Source organism: Ornithorhynchus anatinus, chromosome 5, assembly GCF_004115215.2.
Source record: "Ornithorhynchus anatinus isolate Pmale09 chromosome 5, mOrnAna1.pri.v4, whole genome shotgun sequence".
NCBI lineage: Eukaryota > Metazoa > Chordata > Mammalia > Monotremata > Ornithorhynchidae > Ornithorhynchus > Ornithorhynchus anatinus.
Genome location: NC_041732.1, coordinates 13,536,107 through 13,553,532, shown reverse-complemented (window position 1 = coordinate 13,553,532; position 17,426 = coordinate 13,536,107). Strand labels below are relative to the sequence as shown.

General features: G+C 56.3%; 1 protein-coding gene across 1 annotated transcript; it reads left to right on the top strand.

Annotated features, from left to right (window-relative positions):
* Positions 1 to 388: 388 nt before the first annotated feature.
* Positions 389 to 17,240, top strand: C5H15orf39 (chromosome 5 C15orf39 homolog). The gene is given in 6 exon segments (XM_029066081.2): positions 389 to 545; positions 643 to 762; positions 2,881 to 3,946; positions 3,948 to 6,238; positions 15,411 to 15,444; positions 16,113 to 17,240. Coding segments are annotated over 4 exon segments (3,363 nt in total). The 5' UTR covers positions 389 to 545; positions 643 to 762; positions 2,881 to 2,939; the 3' UTR covers positions 16,144 to 17,240.
* The last annotated feature ends 186 nt before the right edge of the window (positions 17,241 to 17,426 follow it).

Sequence of the window (17,426 nt, the reverse complement as noted above, 5' to 3'; positions counted from 1 at the left end):
GAATAATGAGCCACTGGATAGAGGAGATTTGGCATCTCCATCGCTCCTGTCGGAAACCTCCTCCCAGCTCCCATTCCAGAAACCTGATAATAATAACCACCGTTGGGTTTGTGAAGCACTTATTATGTGCCAAGCACTGTATTAAGCACTGGGGTAGATACATGGGATTCGGGGACCCCATCCCTGTCCCACCTGGGATTCACAGTAACCTTCACTCTTTCAAACCCCTTGCCCTCCTCCCTCCATCCCTTCCTTCCTCTCCCTCCCCCTCTGCGACCCCCTGCCCACCCCCCAACTTGGTTTGGTTCTTATGAGATTCTACTGCCTCAACAATGCAGGTGACCCCTTCTTTGTTGCCATAGCATCCGCCCCCCCCAACCCCCCCCCAGGTTCCTTGCCACCAACTGTCATTCTGGATCCAGTTCAAACCCAGTCCCCATGGATTATTTCTGGGCAGGAGGCAGCTTGGTCCCCCGGGCCGACAGGAAGTAGCTCAGGATAGGGGTCTCCTGGGCATTCCACCTCCCCTTATGGGGGAAGAGATGGTAACCTGTCCCCTGGGTGAGGGTCGGGACGGCGGGGGTGGGGGGGGTAGAATTTGGGAAACCTAATTGGCTCAAAGCTCCTCTGATCCTTTGGCAGAAGCCGCCGCCTCTGCCACCTCTACTGCCAGCGTTCTCCAGCTGAAATCCTTGGCCCCGGGCCCGCTGAAATTCCTCTCAGGGTTGCCATGCCTCCCTGAGCCCAGCAGAGGGAGGGGAGGTGAGTTTTCAGAAACTTCGGGGCGGTTCTTTGCCCCCCGGAACTGCGAGGTGGACTTTGAAGCGTCCATGAGGTGTTTTTCCAGGACCTTAGAGCCCCTAAACTGCTCCACCTCCCCTACCAGGGCCCCAGGGCCTGCTTGGTGGGTGGAGGCCTGGCTGTGCCCGGGCCCCAGCCCGGAGCTGGCAGAGGTGTTCTTCAGGGACAGAGAAGGTGGGGGCTACAAGGCCGCCATCTCTTCCAACTCCTGACCCTGGTGTCCTCCTGGGGCCCCAATGGTAGAGAGCTGGGATCTGGCCCAGCCCCCAGAAGCCGCCTCTAACAATCGCCCTATTATTCTGTGGAGGAAGTGGGCGCTGCACGTGGCTTCCTGGGGAAAGGAAGCTGCTGCCGTTGTCGCTGTCCCCAGCCGCTCCGCTCTGACCCAGGGGTGCTGCGGTGGCGGCGGCTTCTCTGTCTCTTCAACCCCTGGGGGTGGTTGAGACCTCTTTCCTCTCATTTACCATCTCGATGGGGCCAAGTGTGCATTTGGGGTGGGTGTCGAGGGAGCGGGGCGGGGAGGGGGGTGTTGATGGTGAGGCAAGAGGGTTGGAGGCGGGGGAACCGCCAACAAGAGCCCAGATGAGGGGATGGCACAACCCCTCCCCCGGCCCCTGCGTCACTTCCTGCCCCAAACGGCCATGAGGCCTCGAGGTGTCTGCGTGTCATTGGCGGGTGGCGAGGAACCCCTCCCCGTGGGAGCCTCAGGGGCTCGGTGGGTTAATGGTTACCAAGCCTTCATCTGTCCGATGGGGCCCGGGGCGGGAGAGCTGAGTCGAGGGGTCCCAGGGGAGCCCCCCTGCAGGCGAAGGATTATTCCACTTGTGTGCCACCTGGCCTGCAGCCTTGGCCCCCGGAATCTGGATCATTCGGAGTCACATATCCCGGGGCTCTCTCGTCCCTATTCTGAGGTTTGGAGGGCCACATTCAGAAAAGACACCACTGTTGGGGAAGGGATCCCGCGGGAGAAGAAAGCACGTTTTTGGTTGATGGAGCCTGGTCCCTTTACACTTCCTCCCCTGAGCAAGAGTGGGGACCAGAGTGGGCCTGCAGAAGCCAAGAAGCTGCCCTCGTTCCCGCAGGGCAGGCTGTGTTCCCCACCAGGAATTTAGGAAATAACCAACCCCCGGGGCCAGGAGACCAGTGTCCCTGAAATGCCCAGAGAGGCCAAGGGGGTGGCACACACTGGGGCTCCACTCTTGCTAATCCCTTCTGTGGGAAACCCCCACCCCCACCACCCTAACCATCCCACTCCTTCAAATCCCAAAGGGTCCCTCTCCTACCTCAGGGGCACGGACAAGGATGACTCCCCCAGATGGAGATCCAGGAGAGGAATGGTCCTGATGGAGAGCATGGGGAGGGAGATGCTGAGAACTCCTTCATTCATTCATGCAATCGTATTTATTGAGCCCTAACTGTGTGACGAGCACTGTCCTAAGCACGTGGGAGAGTGCCATACAACAAAAACCAGCTACATTCCCTGCCCACAACAAGCTTACAGTCTAGAAGGTAGACTGACATTAATATGAACAAATAAATTACAGATGTTATTAAGTGCTGTGGGGCTGGGAAGGGGGGTGAATAAAGGAGAGCAAGTCTAGGCAATGCAGAAGGGAGTGGGAGAAGAGGAAAGGAGGGCTGTCAGGGAAGTCCTCTTGGAGGAGATGTGCCTTCAGTAAGACTTTGAATAGAGGCAGAGTAATTGAGTATGAAGAGGAAGGGCATTCCAAGACAGACGCAGACGTGGGCAGGGGAGTCGGCGGCAAGATAGAGGAGATGGAGGTACAGTGGGAAGGTTAGTATTAGAGGAGTGAAGTGTGTGGGCTGGGTTGTAGTAGGAGAACTTGGAGGACGGGTTAGGTGGAAAGGGTCTCCCATCTCCCTGATCCAGCCAGAGGAGCCTTGGGCCAGGACCAGGGTGAGGAGGGGTGGTCCCCCATTTCCTCTTCCTCCGCCACGCAGATGCTGCCGTGGGGTCTCGTGTCCTGGACCTCCCCGAGTCCCTCTCCTTCTTCCTGCATGCCGGTGTCTGTGGTTGGATTGGAGTTCCACCGAGTCGTGTCTCGTTTCTGTTTCCAGGACAGCCAGCAGGCACGGTCTGAGCCAGGCTCTGGCCCCGAAGAAGAGGCTCCCCTGTAATGGCCAGGAAGCATCCACTGGGGCCCCTGGACCCCGTGATGTACAGCAAACTGCCCCGCCTAGAGACTGAGGCCGGGCACGGGCTGCCCACCACCTTGTGCAAGTCCAGTGCCCTCCCTGGCCACCCCAGCGGTGGCCACTTCAGCTACAAGGGCACCTATTTCACCTACCCACTGCCAGGGCCCGAGGTGGTCCCGGAGTCTCTGGCTCCATGGAGCCCAGCCTCGGCCTACGGGTCCTACGCCAGCCAGCCGCTGCGGGCAGACGGGATGCTGATGAACTGCCTGCTTTACCGCCGTGAGACCGAGCACCTGGAGGCCGCCTTGAGGAGCGCGGGCACCGAGAAGGGCAAGGACCACATGGTGAGGGACCTACTCCTGACCCGGGAGAAGTGGGTGAGCCACCTGAGCCATCACGACCAGCTCCAGTCCAGCCGGGGGCCCGCTTTACCCAACCGGAAGACTCTGGAGGGCGGTGGCCCTCCGCCACCCTCCGGCTGTGCCCCACTGGCGGCACCCAAGCCCATGTACAGGAACCCGCTCTGCTACCTGGAGCCGGGCTGTGGGCAGCAGGCATGCGTGGCCTTGGGTGCCCCAGCTGACAGCGGGACCAAGAGGCCCCTGGACGTGGACTGGGCACTCCCAGCCTCCTCGGCGCCTCTGCTCCACTCGGGCAACCTGCACTGTGGAGCCCTTTCCGCCGGGGCCAAGAAAACCCGGCATCTGGAGGCTGGTTTCCTTCCCCTGCCCCAGGGGGCAGGCGGCCAGGCCAGGGAGACGGCCTCCACCCCTGGAGGTTTCTCCCCATTCCAGGTGGCTCTGGAGAACTACCGGGCGGTGCATAGCACCAGCTTTCTGGATGCCAAGCACCCGGCCGCCTACGGGGGCCAGAAAAAGGGGGCAGAAGCACCTGGCAGCCCGACCCCTGGCTCTTGGGCCAAAAGGCACCCATTCCCTGCTAGCCCCTTGGCATCGCCTCAGGTATCTGTGTTCCCAGAGAGGTCATCCGCCCATTACCCGTTGGCGCACCATGAGCAGCCGTTGCCGCTCCCCCCCCGGGAGCCCACACCCAGAGAAGCCCGGTGGTTCAGTACTGGCCCCGCAGGCCCCGGCTGGCTACCCGGGCTACGGCTATTCGGGGAACGGGGAGGTCCGGGCCTTGGCCAGTCCCTACCTGCGGCAGCCGGCCACCCGGGTCCCCTACCCGCCCGCCGGACCAGAGCCCTTCACCTATCGCTTCGGCTCTCTGCCCATGTTCTCTCCTGCGATGAAGACCAGAGGGGCCACCCGGGGAGACTCTGAACTGTCACCCGCTTCGAGGTGCCGGCTGGACCTCCCCACACCGGCCCATGGCTTCGCTTTTGGCCTCCACGACACCGCCCCTTACAGCTCTCCTCCTGCCGCCGAGGCCGCCCCCGGCATGCCCTTGCTCAAGGACTGTGCCAGCCTGCATAGTGCCTTCCAGCCGGTACAGCATGGCAGCCGGGCCCGGCGGGGGCCCGGAAGGCTCCCGGAGGCCCTGCCGCGGGGGGACCCTCCCTGTTACCACTTGAGCCCCGGCAGAGCGGGGAGAGTTCGGCCACTGGAGGGGGATGGGAAAGGGCCCGGTTGCCACCGGGAGGAACCCCCACTCAGCGTACCCATCGTCATCCCTGACAGCCCCGTCCCACCCCTTCCCGCCTCCCTCGGGCAGGGGGAGGCCCTGGGCCAGGCCGGCGTCGGGGGGCCCAGACCGGCTCCCCAGCTGCCCACCTTCTCCAGGGAGAGGTGGCAACTCCCAAAACAGGCAGATGATGCTGCCCTGCCCCCCTGCTCTCCGCCGATGCCCGTCATCCACAATGTCTTCAGCCTGGCTCCCTACCGCGACTACCTGGACACAGGGCCCGAGAAGGCAGCCGAGCTGCCCTTGACCAAGGCCCGGCCAATGGGGGAGCCAGCATCTGCCCCCTGCCCCGCGGCTAGGCCCTGGCACCCGCCGCTGACGCAGGCCCCTGAGACCCAGGGGATGGTGCTAGCCGCCCCTGGGGGTATCCGGGATGAGAGAGACCAGAGGGCAGATGGCAAGGGGCCTGGGTGGGGGCCAGGGACTCAACCACCTCTTCCCCCCAAGGCCGAGACCCCCAAGGAGAAGGCAGCAGGCGAGGGCTTCGGGGGCAGAGTTGAGGTGGCATTGGACCTGAGCCTGAAGAAGCGGCCAGTGGAGGCCAGCACAGGGCAGAGCCAGGACTCGGGCCCGGTGGCTGATTCCGATCCAGAAGGGCAGGGTCCTGAAGCCCGGCCTGGGTGGCAGGAGCCCAAACAGGAGCCCCAGGTCCCACCCCCACCTGCCACCCCAGAGACTGCCCCAGAGATGACCACTCCACTGGGAGGCGGCTTCCACAGCTCAGTGGCCTTCATGTTCCGAAAGTTCAAGATCCTGAAGCCCACCCCACCTGGTGGGGACGAGGGCAGAGCCTCCTCGGCCACAGCCCCACCCCGGGCCCCCAGCCTCCAGCTCCTGACCCAGCCCGGCATCCAACCCCAGCCCCAGCCCCTGACCCTGCCCTTGCAAGTGACCTGCTTCAACCTGGTGCCTTCAGAGGCAGCCTCGCTCCCCCCAAGGCCGCCCCCGGGGCCCCCGGAGCCAGCCGAGGCCCCCTCCCCATCCGGCTCCTCTGAGCACCGCTTCACCGGACTGCACCTCTCCCTATGCAAGGCCATCGCCTGTTTCGTGGCACGCTCATCTCCGGAGCTGCTGCAGCAGTGGCTGAGGCTAGCGGAGCCCGAGCCCCGGGAAGGGCCCATGTCCCCCCCACCCAGGGTCAAGAATGGGGCCCGGGCCCCCGACCCCCAGAAGCCTTCGCGGGGCCAGGCCATCTGGCTGGGCTACGAAGGGGTGAAGGGCCTACTGAGCCAGCTGCTGGCCCAGCTGGACACCTTCCTGGCCACCCACCACTGCCCCTTCCCCCACGTGGTCCGGGCGGGTGCCATCTTCATCCCCATCTACCTGGTGAAGGAGAAGCTGTTCCCCGAACTGACCGGGGCCTCGGTGGACCACGTCCTGCAGGAGCACAAGGTGGAGCTGCGGCCCACCACGCTGACCGAGGAGAGGCTGCTCAGGGACCTGGAGCTGCATGGTTGCACCTCCCGCATGCTGAAGCTGCTGGCTCTGAAACAGTTGCCTGACATCTACCCCGACCTCCTCGGCCTGCAGTGGCACAACTGCATCCAGCAGCAGCTCAGTGAGTGTGCCCTTGGTCCCCGCCCCAACCCCAAGTTCCAGGATGAGGAGGAGACAGCAGGAACTCCTGGACTGCAAGGTAATAGTCATGGCATTTATTAAGCATTTGCTGTGTGCTAAGCACTGTACTAAGCACTGGGGTTCTCGGTCCAAGTAGGAAGCAGAACAGGAACTGAAGCCGCATATTGCAAAAGAGGAAAAAGTCCCAGAGAAGTGAAGTGACTTGCCCATGGTCACCCAGCAGGCTGGTGGCGGAGCCGGGATTCCAACTTGGCTCCTCTGACGACCAAGCTGGTGCTCTTTCATTCAATCTAACCATCAGTGGTATTCACTGAGCGCTTACTGTGTGCAGAGCACTGTACTAAGCACTTGGGAGAGAGTACAGTACGACAGAGTTGATGCACATGTTCCAAATCAACAACGAGCTTACAGTCTAGACCACTGGGCCACACTGCTTCTAAGGAAGAAGGGTCTCCAACTTCCCCTGTTCCTCCTCTTCCCTGGCCTTGGATCTCTCCCCTCCAGGAAGTTCTTCCTTGGGTCTTACCTAAATCTCCCTTGCTGCAATTTCAGCCAGAGATCCAGGGCCGAGGATGGGGGTAAAGGGAAGATGGAAGGAAGGAGGGTGGATGGGATCCTGAGGAGATGCTTGGAGATGGGACTAGACCCTGAGAGGCAGGAGAGCGGTCAAGATAGAAGCAAAAGGAAACTGCTGTCAGATTTCGAGAGTTTTGCCCAGAAGGGTAAGTGGTGCTTTAGGCAGCTGCCCGGTGTTGGGGGGAGGTCTCTGGGCTGCAGGATTAGGGGCAAGGGGCTCTTTAGCAGTAGCAGTTTTATTGAACATCCACTGGGTACCCCTAGGTGACTTGGTAAGTAAGTACAGAATAGCAAAGAGACCCGTTCCCTGCCCTTAAAGAGCTCTGATGGGGGAGACAGACATAAGTGTCTCCCGCAGGTTGTCAGTCTGATCATGAAACAAATGGTCTTCGTGCCCATTGGTTGACCCTGACCCAGAAGGATAGGGCCTCAAGTCCAAACCAGAGCCCCGGGCCCCACCATCACCCCTGAGACCACCACGGTAATGACAACCCCACCAGGAATCAGCTTCTTTTGTGCCAAGCACTGTGTTAAGTGCTGGGGCAGGTGCAGGATATTCAGAGTGGACACAGTCCCCAGCCCAGTCGCGGCTCACAGTTTAAAGGAGAGGGAGAACAGGCATAAAATCCCCATTTTGCGGAGGAGAAAATTGGCCCAGAGAAGGTCAGTGACTTGCCCATGATCTCATGGCAGGCAAGTGGCAGAGCCAGGATTAAAGCCCAGCTGGCCTGACTCCCAGACCTGGCTTCTTTCTACTAGCTTGTGCTGCTTCTGTTTACAAACAATTCTAGGATGGGGACGAACCACACTGCCCCCGAAGCTTGATCTGGTGTTTAATTGGGAAGTCTACCCCAACTCCCTCTCACTGTAGTCTGAACCCGTTTCTCTTGTTTAGGCTTTACTGGATGGGGAGCCACTCTCCTCCCAAGATGCCTTTGGAGGCTCCCCTGGGCCATCTCTTCTTCAGCCTAGGCCACTCACTCCCCCCTACTTGCCCCCACCTCCCCGGTTTCCTGCCAAGCCCAAGACTGATCGGGTTAGAGGGCCAGGTGTCTTTGGGGAAGGGGGAACAGGTGGGACACCTCTTTGGTAACTCAGTCCTTGGTCAGGTTACAGAGAATCTGGATCCAGGGCTAGGGGCGGCAGCCCCCGAGAGAACACCCCTACCTAACTTGGTGGCCACCTGGACGCTTCTCAAGGACCTGCCTGCCCAGGCTGCCCCCGGCCCAGCCCCGTTCCAGCTCGCTGAAAGCACCGGCCCATCGCCATTGCATTGCCTGGGGAGGGGGCCTTAAAATAAATGGAACCAATACCTCTTTCCTATTTTCTTTTCTTTAGATTAGATGGGGACTTTGGGTCCATGGGGCTTGGGGTCTGGAGGCTGCCAGAGAATGGAAATCACATGGTTCAGGGAAGCGGGGGGTGGGGAAGGTTTGTGCTAGGTCAAAGTGTTGACGGGCCTGTGCATTTATAGGGTCTGCCTGCCAGGCTGCGGGGGATGGGGCAGTGGGCGGAGGTGGCAGATCTCTGGCCTCAGGAAAGCCACGGACAAATCATCCATAGATGGGGTCACCCTGGCTTCCCACACTGCCAGATTCCCCCGCCCGCCTGCTCAGAAAACCTCCAATACCTGGTTTGCATCTGGGCCATTTCCTTCCATCCTCCCCTTCTGTTAGATCCTCCCTTCTTTTCCCACACCGCCCCATCCCCACTTCCAGGTGCCGGGGGAGGGACTGCCACTGTCCGCCCCCGCCGCTCCTGACCAGCCAGCCCCCTTCTGGCCTCTCCCATGGCTTCCTTCCCCTTCAGAGCCGAGCAGATCCAGATGTTGCTTAGAACAGACATCTGGCGGTCCCATCCCCACCCCCCACCCAACCCTGTCACTTTCCTCCAACTCGGAGTTCCCCCTTCCCTGCAGCCAGACTTTGAAGGTTGGCTGGGCTCTAGGCCAAGAGGAACTGACCTGGTCATTTGGGCGTGTGCAGATGCGTGCATTTGCCTGCATATGTGTGCGTGTGTGCTCATGTGTGTGCATGAATTGCTCCCAAGGGTCATGCCTTGGAGTTCCTCATTTTCTACCCAGCATCCTCTAAGGTCTGGGGAGGGCTCTCCTGTCAACTGTTGGGAGGAAATTAGGCAACATAGACCCAGTCCCTTAGGGTGAGCAGTCCCCTATTTTGAGCTGCCCATAACGCTCCCCTCAGTGGGTTTCACTCAAGTTTCCATCCTGACAGAAGAATGTTTGTTTATTTTGTTGAGTTTTTTTATGGCATTTGTTAAGTGCTTACCATGTGCCAAGCACTGTTCCAAGTGCTGGAGTAGATATAAGCTAATCAGGTTGGATACAGTCCATGTCCCACATGCTCATAGTTTTAATCCCCATTTCATAGATGAAGTAAGTGAGGCACAAGGAAGCCCAAGGTCACCTAGCAGTAAAGTGGAGGAGCCGGAATTAGAACCCAGGTCCTTCTAACTCCCAGGTCCGTGCTCTATCCACTAGACCACACTGCTTTTCTTGTTTCTGCACTGACTTGTTGTGAGACGCTGGCCATGGAGCAGAAGAGTCCTGGGTTACTGAGCATTGCTAAGGTTAAAGTACTGTCCACTCTAGATAGTCCATGGTCTTGGGGCAGGCAGAGCATTCATTCATTCATTGAATCATATTTATTGAGTGCTTACTGTGTGCAGAGCATAGTACTAAGCGCTTGGAATGGAGCATGGGTAATTGAAATCTGTAGATAACCTAGAATCCTCATTCTTCCCTACCCAGCCTTTCACCCGAGCTGCTCACCAGGAACCAGGTGGATTGGATTTGAGGTTCTCATCTCCTTTGTTCCTGGTCCTGCTTTGGCAGAGGCTATTGGACAGTGAAATGGCCAAATGTTTGGAAAGAAAAAAGAAACCAGACTGGCAAAGGGATCAAGAGCATATACGTCCTGGATCAATCAATAATATTTATCGAGTGTTTACTTTGTGCCAAGGATTGTACTAAATCGCTTCGATGATACAGTACAAACTGATCAGACACAGTCATTCATTCATTCAATAGTATTTATTGAGCGCTTACTATGTGCAGAGCACTGTACTAAGCACTTGGAATGTACAAGTCGGCAACAGATAGAGACAGTCCCTGCCGTTTGACGGGCTTACAGTCTAATCGGGGGAGTCAGGCAGACAAGAACAATGGCAATAAATTCATTCATTCATTCAATAGTATTTATTGAGCGCTTACTATGTGCAGAGCACTGTACTAAGCGCTTGGGATGAACAAGTCGGCAACAGATAGAGACAGTCCCTGCCGTTTGACGGGCTTACAGTCTAATCGGGGGAGACGGACAGACAAGAACAATGGCACTAAACAGCGTCAAGGGGAAGAACATCTCGTAAAAACAGTGGCAACTAAATAGAATCGAGGCGATGTACAATTCATTAACAAAATAAATAGGGTAACGAAAATATATACAGTTGAGCGGACGAGTACAGTGCTGTGGGGATGTGAAGGGAGAGGTGGAGGAGCAGAGGGAAAAGGGGAAAATGAGGCTTTAGCTGCGGAGAGGTAAAGGGGGGATGGCAGAGGGAGTAGAGGGGGAAGAGGAGCTCAGTCTGGGAACGCCTCTTGGAGGAGGTGATTTTTAAGTAAGGTTTTGAAGAGGGAAAGAGAATCAGTTTGGCGGAGGTGAGGAGGGAGGGCGTTCCAGGACCGCGGGAGGACGTGACCCAGGGGTCGACGGCGGGATAGGCGAGACCGAGGGACGGTGAGGAGGTGGGCGGCGGAGGAGCGGAGCGTGCGGGGTGGGCGGTAGAAAGAGAGAAGGGAGGAGAGGTAGGAAGGGGCAAGGTGATGGAGAGCCTTGAAGCCTAGAGTGAGGAGTTTTTGTTTGGAGCGGAGGTCGATAGGCAACCACTGGAGGTGTTTAAGAAGGGGAGTGACATGCCCAGATCGTTTCTGCAGGAAGATGAGCCGGGCAGCGGAGTGAAGAATAGACTGGAGCGGGGCGAGAGAGGAGGAAGGGAGATCAGAGAGCAGGCTGACACAGTAGTCTAGCCGAGATAGAATGAGAGCCCGTAGCAGTAAGGTAGCCATTTGGGTGGAGAGGAAAGGGCGGATCTTGGTGATATTGTAAAGGTGAAACCGGCAGGACTTGGTAACGGATCGGATGTGTGGGTTGAACGAGAGAGACGAGTCAAAGATGACACCGAGATTGCGGGCCCAAGAGACGGGAAGGATGGTCGTGCCATCCACGGTGATAAGGAAGTCTGGGAGAGGACCGGGCTTGGGAGGGAAGATGAGGAGCTCAGTCTTGCTCATGTTGAGTTTTAGGTGGCGGGCTGACATCCAGGTGGAGACGTACCGGAGGCAGGAGGAGATGTGAGCCTGAAGGGAGGGAGAGAGGACAGGGGCAGAAATCAAGATCTGCGTGTCATCTGCGTAGAGATGGTAGTCAAAGCTGTGAGAGCGAATGAGTTCACCGAGGGAGTGAGTGTAAATGGAGAACAGAAGAGGGCCAAGAACTGACCCTTGAGGAACTCCAACAGTTAAAGGATGGGAGGGGGAGGAGGCGCCTGCGAAAGAGACAGAGAATGACCAGCCAGAGAGATAAGAGGAGAACCCATATAGAATTCACAATCTGGGGGAGGAAAAGCAGGTATTGAATCCCCATTTTACAGACGAGAAAACAGGCCCAGAGAAATTGTGATACACCCAATGTGACACAGCCGACAAGTGGAGGAGCTGGGATTAGAACTCAGATTTCCTGAATCACAGGCCCATGATCTTTCCACTTACCTGACATGATCCCACCCGTGGGGGCGTCTAAAATCCAGGTCATCTCCTCCTCTGAACAATGGAAAGTTGGCTGTAAAGATAGCGCAGGAGAATGGTTGAGAATGAGACACTTGAGATTTTTTTCCCCCTGACATCACAGTTAGTACTTTTCAAGAACAAGAACAGGGTTAAGGGGGCTTGGGCTGGAATCCCAGAGTCCTTGACATTGTTGCTTAGAGGAGGGTAACCCAAGGCCCAGACGGTGCCCAGCATTGCAGGGGTAGGGCTTCCCAGTAGATGGGGGTCTTTGTGGGGAAGAAGCAATAGAGAAGCACCATGGCCATAGTGGATAAGGGCATGGGCCTGGGAGTCAGAACTTCATGGGTTCTAATCCTGGCTCCATAACTTGTCTGTTGTGTGACATTGGGCAAGTCATTTCACTTCTCTGTGCCTCAGTTCCCTCATCTGTAAAATGGAGATTGAGACTGTGAGTCCCAAGTAGGAAGGCACTGTGTCCAACTCGATTTGCTTGCATCCACCCCAGCACTTAGAACAGTGCCTGGCACATAGTAAGCACTTAACAAATATCATAATAATAATAATAGTAATTATTACTATTGTTAAAGCAGAGCTGGAGTTGACAAACCAGCCTTTGGAAACAGAACGGGAGTGTTGCGGGAAGTGGGGATGGGTTATGTTGACTTTCAATCTGCTTCTGGGAGTGCGGGGGTGGTGAGAGTCCTGGAATTTACTGAGCACCTACTGAGTGCCAGGCATTGTACAAGGCATTTAGGAAAGTCCAACAGCAGAGAAAGACATTTCCTGCCCACGAGGAGCTTTCTCTCTACTGGGAGAAATAGGTATAAAAGTGTTTACAAATTGCATAATCCAAGACCTTATTGGAATTGGAATTGGTTTAAGGCTTTCCAAGTACTGAGGAGGTAATCAGACTGAAAACAATATGGCCCCTACCTCAGCCACACAATCCAGGTGTGGTTCACTAACTCTGCTCCCTCCCTACTGGTGGAAGGGAGGAACCCTGTGGTTATGACACCGGGGGTGGCCAGGCCATCTGTGGCTAACCCATTTCCAGGATGGGGTGGTTCCTGGGGCCAGTGGTCCTAACGGCTGCCCCTCTTCCCATTACTCTTTTACCCCATTACTCCCAAACTCAAACTCAACTGAATGCCTACTGGGTCAAGAGCACAGTTCTAAGTGCTCAGGAGACTATAATAAAGGGTGAAGGTACCCTTCCTAACAGGGGAGAGATAACTAATTTACAGATAAAAGGAAGAGAGGCTCAAATAGGGTATGTACATTGATAAAAACAAAAGAATAGCAAGTTTGTGAGGGAAAAAGTGCACAGGCAGTATTAGGCAGGATGTGACTTGGGAAGAAGAAAAATGGATCGGGGAAAACCTCCTGGAGGAGGAGGGGTTTCAGAAAGGTTCCAAAGATGAAGGGAGCTGTGGTCTGGAGGATTTGAAGTGGGGAGGGGATTTCAGGCAGGAGGAAGGGTGTGAACCAGTGGTTGGAAGTGGGAGAGGTGAGTACAAGGCCGTTGAGATGGTGAACTTGGAAAGAAAGAAGAGCCTGAGCTGCAGGGTGATAAAAGATCGGATAAGTAGGAGAAAGAAGTGATAGAGTGCTTCTTCCTTTCTCTTCCCCCTCTCTCTATCCCTTTTTCCCTCAATCTGAACCCCGCTCTCCTATCCTTATATCTACCCTTTTCTAACAGGTCCTAGTAGACTAGTAGGGTGGCCAGTAATCCAGTGTTTTACTGGAGTCCGTTTTTCAGCTGGACAACACCGATAGGACAACAGACACCTTTATGCCCACTGTGTTTATTTTTCAGCACCAGCTTTCATCTGCTTCGGGCCTGCTGCCAAGTTCCACAGTTAAGAAACGGTGCCTGTTTTTACAGGCTCTAAAAAGGGTCTGGAGCAAGGCAGTGAGGGCTGGGGGTTGTCAGGGATGCCCCCTGGAGAAACATGTACTAGCACAAACTGGCAGATGCAACTTTATATGAGGCTGTGTGCCCCTCAAAACACATGTGACATCTCTTGTGTCTCCTTATCCAGTATCCGTGAGGGCCCCCAGGGGTTCCCCCCATGTCAGACATCTCCAACCTCCCAACCTGGCTCTAATCTAGGTTCCCATAAACTTGGTGGTCCCAGAATTAGTTTTCTTCAGTGAATCCAATTCAGATCTCAGCCCTGAGGCTGGTTGGCTGAGAGGGCTGGATTCCCCACCTCTCAGGAGTCTCCTCATCTTCTCCCAGGGTTCTTCCTGGCCTCTTTCCCTGAGGAAGCTGTCCCAGGAGCAGAAATGATAGAAGCCCTGGGTGTCAGACTCATTCCCTTTCCTAGATTAGTAGGGAACTGTTCTCTGAGATGCTTTGGCTTGAGGCCAGGGGCTTGGTCAAACCTCACCTCCACCAGCGGGCTGAACTCTGGACTATTGCCCATCCACCAATTCATGGTGGACCACTCTTTCCAGGCATCTCCTTACTCAAAGGACAAGCCAGGAAGAATCAGGAGAGGGTCACAAATGATGACCAAGAAACTCCCCTAAGGTGAAATCCTCCTTACCGACCCTTTTCCTTTGGTGGGAACAGAAGTGGGGAGTAAAACGGGTGGTATCGCCCATTATTAATTCCCTCAGATCTTCTTGGCTAAATGCCTGGTCATGTTAGTTGGTCCCTCCATCCGTGGCATCTTAAAGAATTCTGGGAGTTTGATCAACTGTCAACCATTAGCTTTGAGGCCTTTCGTCCAGGCTTTTAGGTTTCCTTTAGTAACTTTGGACTACTGAAGTCACTTTGTTTCAGAGTTGTTTCAATTTGCTTGGGTTTGTGGGAGTCCCCTGTCATATCAAAGGGCGGAGAAGAGGGTTTTCAAGCGGGTAGGCTCCACAGAGTGGATGAGAGGTGTGTAGTTGGACCCCTTGGCAGTAGGGGCTGGGGTGAAGGAAAAGGAATCAGATTAAGCTGGGGAAGAGGAGCAGACTGAAGACCAGGTTCAGGGAGAGCAAAGGGTCTGAGCTGGGGACAGACGTTGTGGTGTCCCCGAAGGGTTCTGGTACTGGGTTGTGCGTCCTGTTCAGCCAGTGGTTGAGCAAGTAGTTCAACTACCTCACGGGTCTCAACCAATCACACTAACCCACTGAAGAGAGTGAGAAAGAGCCAGCCTCTGTTTCACAATCCGATGCTCAGGAGCACTGAGGCCCAGGCAACTTGGAGAAGTGCTCACTCAACAAATTTGCTGCTGTGGGCCTTCCCAGGAGCCAAAATCTGCCTGAACTGGCCATTTGCAGGGAGGTTAGGAAGGGGAGAGACAAGAGTGGCCAAGTCTAAGAAGGGGCAAAATCCTATGTAAATCATTAAGCGAACGAGGGGAAAATGTGGAGACACTCCCATCCCCAGCCATTCTCCTGCTGTCCTCTGAGGTGAAGGGGCAGCCTCCCTCAACCCCAACAGAGTCATAGGGCATCCAAGTCTGGATCTCTCCACCCAAAAATCAGGACACCCCGAGGTTCATGGTGAGCCTCACATCAGGTTTCGGCCGATTGGGCAGGGGTGGAACAACCCGGCCTGCCGCCTAGAGGTCAATCAATCAATCAACTGTATTTATTGAGCACTTTATGCAGAGAAGTGCACTCAGCGCTTGGGAGATTGGTAGACACAATCCCTGCCCTCGATGAGTTTACAATCTGGGGTGGGGCAGGGGCTCTTCCCCACTTTCGGCTTAATCCCAGCAGCTGGCAAATGCTAGGCACTCCTCCGTCCATAGCTCCCACCAGCCTCTTCTCTTGCACCCCCTGGGGTGGAGGGTCCGGAGGATTTGGTTTCTTTCTCCAAGTGATTACCACCAAGTTAATTTTTTTACAGGTTCGTGTTCACAGGCTGGCCAGCAGACCTCCAAGTAGGTATCTGTTCTTTTGAACAAACACGCTCCGCTCTCTTCCACACCTCCTTCTGCTTTGGGGCCAACAGGAGGGTGGGGGAGCCTGGGGGAGGCCCCAGGTCTTAATACTGTGCCTGGGAGGGAGAAAGGGAGGGCAGCAGCAGAGACCTATCCCACCCACATTCCTCACAGAGACTTGTCCCGAGCCACCACCTCCCCATCACACCCTGAGCCCCTGAGGGGGTCAGAGGCCCAAGCAGCTGTGTGACTGTGGGCAAGTCACTTAACTTCTGTGCCTCAGTTACCTCATCTGTAAAATGGGGATTAAGACCGTGAGCCTCATGTGGGACAACCTGACTACCCTGTATCTACCCCAGCGCTTAGAACAGTGCTCCGCACATAGTAAGCGCTTAACAAATACCAACATTATTATTATTATCCCTGGAGCTACAGGAGCCAACCTCCCCTCTCCAGGGAACCCTAACAGGTTTTCTTTTGGGCCCCTCACGGACAGTGGCCGGGCAGTTAGTTACCCCTTAGCCCTACCCCAAAGATGGTCATGAGGGTGGCGGGGGGCTGCTTTCTTCCAGTTCCTGGAGAGGGAGCAATGATTTGAGCTGTGGGAGATGGTGGGGGGCCAGAATTCCTCATCCCCCTTTCTCATCCCCCTGGTTTTTTCTTCCCAGGAGGCCTGAACCAGGAGACTCCCAGAGCTGAGGCCCCAGCAGCCCCACTAGCAAGCATCCAGACCAGAGAAGAGGACCAGGGCCCGGCTCCATTGGTCCCTGATCCCTGGGCCCTCAAGATCAAGAAGAAGAGGAAGACTCCAGCCCCGCTGGAAGATCTGAGGGTGGGACAAGGAGCCCTCGGCCCCCAAGAAAGATGCTCCAGCCCCAGGGGAGGGGGCCGCTGAAACCAAGAGAGCCCTGGCACCAGGCTGGGCTTCTTGGCCACTAAAACCCTCCAAGGTATCAGCTAGGCAAAAGAAGGGCAGCGGAGAGGCCCCTCAGAGCACTTCCCACCTATGCAGTGCCATGGTCCGCATCAAGTTCCAGAAGATACAGCGGCCAGCCAGGAGGCTCAGGGCAGCCCTACCCATGGGCAAGGAGGGCACAAGAAAGTGCCTGGCACTGGCTGGGGAGGGCTTCCAGGCAGCAGCCCCCAGGAGCAAGCTGGCTCCTCTCCCCACCACGTAGCTGGCTCTGTTGGGGAAGCAGATCTGGCATCTGTATGAGGAGAGCAACGAGTCGGAGGCCTGGTATTGGGACGTAGTGCTGCTGGTGCACCACAGGCACAGTGACCCTCTGAAGACGGTTTATGAGGTCCACTACGAGATCCTGCAGGACTACAAGAAGGGGTGGATGGAGGTGGACCAGTGACCGAGGGCAGGGAAGCCCACCCGGCTGCCCCAGATCCCTTCTTCATCTCTCTCCTCACTGGTGGCTCATGCTGTCTCTTCTGGGCTCAGCCCTCCGTGGTCCCACTGGGAGACCACGTCCAGGAAACTGGGCTCCAGGCTCTAGCTCAGAGACCTGAAGCTCCAGTATTTGAACTGTAAATTCTAGACCAAGTAAACGTAGATGGGTGTCCGTCACCCCCCAGTACTGGTCTGAGGCTGCCTAGTTGCTCGCCCCAGCCTACAGGAAGGTGGGGGACATCAGAGGTCCATCCCTGACTGGTAGGGAGGACAACCAGCACACAGTTCCTTCATCCTTCCTGTTGTGGTTTTGAATCATTGTGGCCTTTGTTATATGCTTACTCTGTGCCAAGCACTGTGCTAAGCGCTGGAATAGATACAAGGTCAGACGTAGTCCCTGACCCACCAGGGCCTCACAGCCTAGGGGGAGGAAGACTGGGTATTCTGTCCCCATTTTACAGATGAGGAAACTGAGGCCCAGAAGAGTGATATAACTAGCTTATGGTCACACAGCAGGCAAAGTGGCAGAGCTGGGATTAAAACCCAGGTCGCCCTATGTCCAGCCCCATTTACACTAGACCCC